The following is an 8,883-nucleotide window of genomic DNA, read 5'->3' as shown; positions in this document are numbered from 1 at the left end:
GCATGCAGGATTCAGTGAGGCAGGTTCCATGCTAACTTTTGTGTACAGCCCTGATCCTGCATCACCCTAGCTTTTTTTGCCTTCCTTTTATTTTTAATGCCTCAAACATTTCTGTTAGCACAATAGACATAATTTTTAACAGCTTCAGTCTCCCCGCAGTGGAAGAAGGGTTTAAATTAGTTGAGCAGTGTTTGCTAAACCTGAGCTAAAAATACTAGGAGGTGCTTTGAAAGGTTCCCATTTGCCCATATTTACCACTGCTGTTCTGGTAGGCAAATATCTTATCAGTACCTGTTTTTTTCCGGGCTTGGAAAGTGTAATTCAGCTTTTCCTGATTCAGCCCTACAAAGGTGGGGTGCAGGGACCCACAGTTTCCATACGGAGTTATCAGGTACCCCTCCCTCGGGCACCCCAGAAGGGAGGACATGGAGGCACGTCCTGTTTGAAGACTGCCCATCCCTGCCTGTCCAAGGCCGGATTCTGGCTCTGTTGAGCCAGGACGGGCAGGACCCGGGCAGGACTGCCAGGCCTGGAAACCCCACCCCAGTAAAGTCATGACAAATCCAGGCAGCTTGGGCAGCTCCCAAAGTGAGACATGGAAAACAAACTTTGGCTCATGAAAAGGACGTGACAGAATCACAAGTCTGTTCCTGAGCCTCCCTACCTTTGCTCTTACTTTTCCAGCTTTAAGGGATGAAAGATGACAGAAGCTGCACTTAGTAATTAGAGGACTTTTTTCAGCTGAAATAAATAAGCTGAACAATGCTGATGAAGTCAATGGGGTCTAATTCACACCTACTGGCTCTATCTATAAGAAGGTAATGACTTTATTTTTATTGGTGAAATCTGATAATAGATAATAGATAACAGATAATCAACTGAAGGTCAGGTTTCAGAGGAAAAAATGAATGAAGCGCACTGGGAAGAGCCTGCCTCTCAAACAAACAGGGAGTTTGTGCTTCTATCTGCAAAGGTTCTTCTTTTTACCCAAATCAGGAGGAGCTGGTCATGAGCCAGCCCCCAGGCAGGTTGTCTGTATCTGAGGTGGCCTTTCTGTATAGGACCTGCCTACCATGTACAGAGGAAGACCTCTGCCAGAGCCACAGAGACAACTAGATTGTACCCAAACCTGCCATCAGGACCTTAGAGGCAAATTAATCCCCACTAAAACTGCTCCATGCCAAAACCAGGCTGCTCAGGCTGTCCTTGCCAGCACTCAGAGAAGAACAGCAGCAGCCCTGGCTGAAATACTCCTGCTTTCTTCCACCCACTCCTTCCTGCATCATCTGCCCACCACAGAGAGCAGGGAGAGGGGATGGACCCTTTCGCCTCCGGCATTCCCCCACACCTCCACAGCCAAGAGGGAAAAGCGCGGGGCAAGGACAGCTGGAGGGGGGGGCAAAGGGCCTTGATCTAGACCTTTGGTCTATCAGATAGACCTTTGCTCTATCCACTTAACACGTTCAAAATGCTCCATGAATTTTGGACATTACATTAAGTCAGCAATAAGCTGAGTCTCAGCTGAGACTCTCTTCCACCTCAGCCTAGTTTACTTTCGCAACACGTAAATGATATCTACAGTCAGTTAAAATACATTTGCAAAGAATTCTTTCACACGTGAAGTGTTGTGGCAAACTGGTGGAGTCCCTAATTTTCCAGCCTCAGCCTCCCTGCAATAACTTCCATCCCCACAAAGAGCACGTTTTCCCAACACTGTCACTCCCTGGAATCCAAAGAGCAAGTTTTGGCACTGCAAAATGACAGCTTTTTTTACTGATGTAACGACCCTCTTAGTACACAAAGCTGTCATTTCTTGCTAGTCCAATTGATCCTTTTGTTTATACTGCAGACGTGTAAGTTTACATATCTTCTAATCTCTCCTTTGTATTATAGCAACATAAATCTGTGGTTAATACTTCATTAATTTCCTAAGGGAGGCAACTTCCAGCATGGCTTGGAAAACTGATGACCCACTGCTGTCAAGGGCTGTATGAGTAACTGGCTTTATTGCTTTGGCAATAAAACAAAACCAAGCAAAAGGTATGCATCCATGTGCATGTAGAATTTTGGGATAGAAGCATAAATAGTTTTTCCTTGCTTTTCCCCACTGAAACAAAAAAGCTGGATTGCTTCCTTCTGTTTGATATAAAAATTGAAATGCCTTTTTTTTTTGGATACATATATACACAGAACAAAGAAAATTACTCAATGTAAAAGAAAAAGACTCAGTGGATAAAACTGAGTGGGGAGAAGAAAGTAGCTTCCCATTTTGTCCAGGACTGAGCATTGATGCAGAAGAGGTAGGAGACCAAGAAAAATTTGAACTAGAGTCTAGAGTATCATATCTCCCAGCATACTGCCCTGTCTGCCATGCTCTTTGGTATTTTAGGTTGCCACGTTCCTCATGCCTCCTGTTGATCTTATTCCACCTGGTTTAGATAAATATTTACTCATACCAGGACTGAGGCACCGTGTTCCCATTTTCCAGGTGAAAGTCCTACCAACCATGCTGGTGAGCCCTTCTCATGGAAACTGTCCCAATGCCTATGAAATTATTCCATACAACTGGAACATTATCATCAGATAATCTGAAGGACCCCTGGACATTCAGCTCCCCTACATCCAGGTGGTTAGCACATTGTTTTAAGAGGTTGAATCTCTGGTTTATCCAGACATAGGACGTACTCTGTGGAAGCTGATTTCCCTGTAGCCAGCATGAATGTCCTACCAATTTGCTGCCTACCAGCTCACTCTTCTGACAGGAAAAAAGAGAAAGCAAATGTAGGAGAAGCCATTAATCCAATCCAGCCCCACTTGTCCAGCATTTTGGAGACAGTTAAAACTGCATTTTTCCTGCTAGCTCACCACATGCCGAGGCCACCTCAGTCAGCTCTCTCATTTCCCACCCTACAAAACTGAAGAGCCAGTCCTGAACCACTTCTCAAGGTAAACCTCCAAGGGAAGTAAGCACTAGTTTTTCCTCCTAAATTTTTCTGTGGTGTGAGATTATGGTCCTTCTGGGAAAACACCAAACTGGACGCAAAGGACACAGGAGAGTCTTCTGAAAGAAGAGTTCCCCTGGTGCTGCTGAGTTTTTCTGACATCAGTTGCGGCTCAAGGAGCCTCCGTGTCCTGCCATAAGAAGCAGATTTTACAGCAGGTTTCATACTGCCTTTATCCTAATAAGGGAATAAAGTCCTTCTGGTGATCACACTTGTTGGAGCCCCTGCATGGAAATGTATGGGTTTGCACTACAGACCATGCCCTTTGTTTAGCAATTTATTTGGTGGAGCTTTTGCCTGTACAGTTTCAGCAGCATCAAAGGGAGAGCAGGTATAGATGCAGATGCAGGCTGTCTGAAACCTTCAAATCTTCTTTTTATGGGGACATAAGGCAACTTCATATATCATGCAGCTGGACCCTTTCCATATTAGTAACACAGGACACCCAGTACTTATACTGCTTAGGGAAACAGAAATAGGCCTAGATCCTAGATCCAGATGTGAATTTGGCAAATAGCCCCTTTAAAATGGGACAACAAAATATCTCCGATCCAAACACTTCTACATTTTGGGATGTTTGAAATCAACTTTGCCCCCACAGCAATTCATTAATTGTATCACTTAAATGTTTAAACTTCAGCTAGAACGTAAAATCAACATGTAAGGTTCTTGCTAATTTGTCTCAGAATTGGCATCATATAAGATTCCCTTCGTGAAATGGATAGTCTCAAAGACACTGCCAAGAGTAATTGCTGCCCTCCTCTTTTTCTGCCCTCCCTTCTTTATTTTACTTTAAAAGAGATAAAGAAAGGTAGGGCAAAAAGTGAACGTTACTGACACACAAATGAATTCTGCTGAATTTCATTTCCATTAGATTTCTACATAACTGGAAACTTTTTTGGCAGCCTCCCACAAAAGGCATAATAAATTGCTTTTGTACCAGTAGAGGAATTCGTCTTCTCTGTTTCATTTAGCAACAACATTGCTGTGAATTTCACACAACAGTTTCTAAAACGTCATCAGATTTCTCTGCCTAATGTCAATTTGGCATTTTCCCCCTCTTCACAGAATAAAGGCTAGAGAAGCAAAAACAGAGCAAAACAAAAACAAGTTGCCATGCCCGTTGTGTAAGGCATGGGAACGAGCCTGGTTTGCTGTTCAGGCAGGTCCCTGTTTTTTGGCAACATCACCAACACCACTGTCAGGAATCAACATTGGTCTTTTTAAAGTCACCAAAGATTACAGAGCCTGGATTCATTCATCTGAGGGTTTGGTTTTTTCCCTCCTGACATGAGCTGAAGAAGTTTATTCTCCTTGTGCAAAGCCATTGCCTATTCTCGAAATAATAACAAACCTTTGATCTATCAATAGATCAACTCAAAAGGAAAAAGAAAAAGTAATCAAGAAAACAGAAGTCTAGCAGAGCATCCTTGCTTCAGCATGTGATCAGGTTACAGGCTGCCTTGCTCTAAAATACTGACATCCTTTCACTCACAACAACTTAAATGGGCTTTACGAGTGCTCAGTCCCTTCCATAGGATTTAGACCCTTTAAAAATTACATCCTTTGCAGTTAGTGATCATGTTCCCAAATGATGTCTGGGACAATGGGAGCCCATCTTAACAGCCACCACTTTCTACTCTAAACTTCCAGCCTCCCGAATCGTCATCCCTTTGAATTACAGATGCCTGGGCAAAGCCAGAAGCCTGAGTGAAGATCGTGACCATGCCTGTGACATATCCTGACAACTGCTCCCTTGGAAAGCCTCTTTTCATTCACATACATCTGGGACTGGGGCACAGGGGTGGGAGACCAGTAGCCCTTCGCATAATTTGGGATGGAGTCAGCGGATGCCCCTATGTCTGCTTGCTGCTGCAACTTCCTCTCTTCAACGCATGGCACAGCTCCTCTCCATCACTTCCGTACACTGAAATCTTTCACGAGGGGGTATTTGCAAGTGCTTTGCATATGCAAGGCACATCTGATCAAATCATGGTGGGGAAAAGGCTGTGCAGATGTTACCATGCTGCCTGCTGGATATAAGGGGACAGATTTTCCCAGCTGTTACGCAGGTGTCCTCTCCCAGTCTGATCTACTGTAGAAAAATCAGGGTGAACTGAAGTCCTGTCACTGGGGATGCCATCATGTAACTAAGAGCAGCCTCAGGGTCCCTCCTGGGAGATGCTCCTAGTTGCTAACAGTTCTCAAGGAGTCTTTTAGCCCTCAATCCATGCTCCTGCACCCCTCTCCTCTGGTACCCACACAACTCCATCTGGCAAAACCGTATTAAAAATGGTACTACTAAAATTATAACATAAAGATTATTAATAATGTGTTTGATGTGCCCTTCTAGGGAGAAATACCACAGAAAGGAAGTCAGGTTTTAGCCAGCCAAGAAGGCAGCAGCATAGTGGAAATGAGATCTCGTCTATATAGCCTCCCCTTCCCCAAGCAGCGCATGGCTGTGCTGCCTCAGTCTAGCCTGGGATTGTGCTTCCATGTCTATCCAATACATAAACCTCACCACACTGCTCAGGACCACTAGTACTGCTTAAGGTAACTCAAGGAAAATTTAAGGAACATTTTTTCCTTTGCAAATATCAAGGGAGAGCCTAAACAGAGCATAGTAGCATAGTAGCTCCTTGGGGGAGTCTGAAACCCAATTCTGAAACTGCAACAGTTCACTTTTCAGTTAGTGTTTCTCTTTTTTTTTTTTTTATGTGATCTGTTTATTTTACTGGATTGACAGGGTTTTCTCATGTCAAAGACAAGCCCTTTTAGTACTATCCTAGTCTCACAGGATCCAAACTCCAAATCCAGTGCCTCTGAAAATGGGTGGCCCTGTCAGTCTACAAACAATCGCATTTGCTAAAAAATGAGTTTTTCTTCCCCTTGTACAATGAAACTTTGTACATCAGAAATGAAACTATTGAAAGTAATTTGAATGTAGAAAATCCAAGACATACTGAAAAATAGCTATTATAAACAATGTCTTCTTTTCATTAATAAAGGACTAAAGAAAGCCACATTAGAAAAGTTTCTCAAAGAAATTATGTGGCAGATTAAGGGATACAGAAGGCTGAGAAGTGAGTGTGGATATGGATAGGTACAGCCAACGGGTAAGAAATTAATCTACATTTAGCTTCACAACTTTAGCAGTAGTATTTATCACACATGCTGAGTGAAGAAAGGAAGTTTGAGATGGTTGGAGTACATGATGTAAAATAAGGATCAAAGCTAAAGCAGGGGATGATCAGCACTCCTCGGGTGCTTCTCTGGAGCTTGGTGCTGCCAGATGCTGAGCATCTGGCCCCTGAAAAACCCTCCGTGGGCAGAGGGCTGAACCCCCATGCACTGCAATCAGCAGGCTTCTCCAGTCTGGCTTCAGCTGAGTTTGGATCAGGATTTAATTGCACATTTTAGTTTAAGGCAAAAGCCTGTATAATTTACTTCATACAGCAGGATAATGTTTTTCTGGATTTTACTCATTGGGATAATGCATATATATATATATATATATGTATAATTGTTTCTTGAAATAATCAGTTGGGCATGTTTTATTGTCTTCTGTCCAGAAGAAAACCTTTGAAATGAAAGAACCTGAATATTTAAAAACAAAATGTCTGTGGTTAAGCTGCGGCTAACTATCATAAAAATTATATAGATCTTAATCAAGAAGGTTTGCAAAGTACTTCAGCTTGTCGCTCTGTTTACAGCTATATGTAATATCCTCCGAAAATCTTGTTCTAATATCAGCTAACAAAACTGGAAAGTTTGTTTAGATTATTGTTCTGCTAGATAAGATAAAAGCTGTGATAACATTGCCCAGTGATCAGCCTGCCTGCAGATGCAGACACTTACCCCAGAGGCTGCAGGCTGTGCGCCGGGAGAAGCAGTTTTGCTACAGTCATCTGAGTTAGTAGAAGACGTGGATGTCGGAGTCATAGGAACTGCAGTAGTACTGTTACCTGGAAAATTGGGAATTGGCATTAAAAATAAATATTTTTCAGACAGAGAAGAAAAAAAAAAAATCCCAACAAGAAACCAAGAGAACTACAAACTGTTGCAGCTTCACTTTCTTATATTTTATATTTACCGGAGCATGCCTTTGATTTATTTATATTCTTAGGTTTTCGCTTCCTCGTCTGAATTCCTTCTTTTTTCATAGCAAGAGGCCGAGGAACCTGAAAAAATTAAATTTCCACACCAATCACAGAGTTGCATATATACTCTAATCAAAAATCAAAATGCACTACAAGGCCAGATGTGATGTTGCAAATGTCTGTATAGCAAGTGAATTTTCTCTGTGTCACAGTACTAATTCTAAAAAATATTTGCATTTTGTTTGGGTAAATCAATAGTTTGATTCAAGGGGAGTCGTAGCTGAAGTAAGAAAGTAGGGAAACTTTTTTTTCTCTACGCAAACTTTATCGTTTTTTCAACCCCTCAATTAATTCACAGGAAAACAGCACAGAATTAGGGAAAACCAGCATCATTTGGCAGTAAACCGTAAGAAATTAAATTGGATGGGGTATATCTGATCCTTGATTTATTATTCCAGTCAGTTAGGAATTATCTGCAGTGCCTGATTCTGGAAAGAAAGAATGTATATGAGAAAAAAATCATCCTCATCCTGTGGACCAGCTCTGCAAACCACATCATCACGAGAAAAAGTCTTAGGATGGAAGTTTAGAATAGAAGAATTGACTTAGTTTTGTTCCTATAAGCAAATCTGCCCATAATACAGCTTTATGGTATCTAAATTTATATTTCTAAGGATAAATTTATATTTAAATGTGATCAAAAATCATCTTTATATTCATCACAATGATAATCACACTACAAAAACAGCGGCTTAAAATATATTTTAACACCGGTTTGAAGAAAGAAAATTAATGTGCTCTCTATGGCTATAATATTTAAACCTGTGACATAATTTACATTTTATTGAAGGCTAGACCATGTCTCAATCATTCCTAATGCCCTTGCTCTTCAAACATTTATGCTTGACTGTAATACAATCCACAGGGGTCTCACCCAAAATGAGGTAGGCATTCAGGGCAGAGCTTTTTTTTACTTTATTATTGCCCAAAAAAGGCTGAAATTGCCTTTAAAGTTTTTTTTGTTATGGCTTGAATAGCCATAGCCCTTTTGCTGGCATTGCTATGTCTGTCCATGAAAAACTGTCTCATTAAATGTCATGGAATTTTTTTCCCTACTAGAGCCCTGGTTTAAATCCCGGTGGCAAAACCATCACTGCTGCTCATCCAGAGGTGGTTTCTTTATATAAATCTGTTGAGAGAGCTATTGAGAGAGTGGCAAACACATAAGTAGTCAAAAGCATTACAAGCTAAAGTGATACAATCATTTTCCAACGTCACACATTTTTCTGTCGCTCTACGCATTTCGCCGGTGGTTTTTTTGAGGACCACCCCTTCCCCAAAGCAGCAGCAGGGCTGGCAGGGGATGTCCCTTGGTGGAGCAGCCACTCACCCCGTGGAGCTTCATGTAGAGGCCGCAGGCGTTGCAGACGGGCTCGCCCTCGGCGTTCCTGCGCCACAGGGTGGTGGTCGTGGTGTGGCAGTTGGCACAGGACAGGCCCATCCGCCGCGACGAAGGCTGCGTGGGGGCAAGCACAGGCAAACATGGCATAAACAGGTGGGCAGCAGAGAATGATTTACATCTTTATGCTTCCAAAAAGTCCTTTAACACATGGCGGGGATGGTAGGAGCCTTTTTTTATAGTATCTGTCAGCAACAGCCCAGAATTAGAACGGAATTATCCTCATATCAGAGAGTGGAAACACGGTGTGAAGAGGAACCGAATGTCTTTCAACCCTGGGCAGTCACAGCAGAGGCAAAATTCTCATCTGAGAGCTGGT

At 42.3% G+C, this 8,883-nt stretch overlaps 1 protein-coding gene across 1 annotated transcript in view; it reads right to left on the bottom strand.

The window, feature by feature from the left end:
• Positions 1–8,883, bottom strand: part of GATA6 (GATA binding protein 6) — a 16,040-nt gene that overhangs the window by 3,069 nt on the left and 4,088 nt on the right. The window contains exons 3-5 of the mRNA XM_031066605.1: positions 8,496–8,621; positions 7,099–7,186; positions 6,864–6,970 (exon numbers count right to left, since the gene is read on the bottom strand). Of these exons, the coding sequence (XP_030922465.1) occupies positions 6,864–6,970; positions 7,099–7,186; positions 8,496–8,621 (321 nt within the window). The remainder of the gene's footprint in view (positions 1–6,863; positions 6,971–7,098; positions 7,187–8,495; positions 8,622–8,883) is intronic.

This window comes from Geospiza fortis, unplaced genomic scaffold, assembly GCF_000277835.1.
Source record: "Geospiza fortis unplaced genomic scaffold, GeoFor_1.0 scaffold53, whole genome shotgun sequence".
NCBI classification, from domain to species: domain Eukaryota; kingdom Metazoa; phylum Chordata; class Aves; order Passeriformes; family Thraupidae; genus Geospiza; species Geospiza fortis.
Note: the sequence above shows the minus strand (reverse complement) of the source record. Positions and strands in the feature narration are given on the sequence as shown.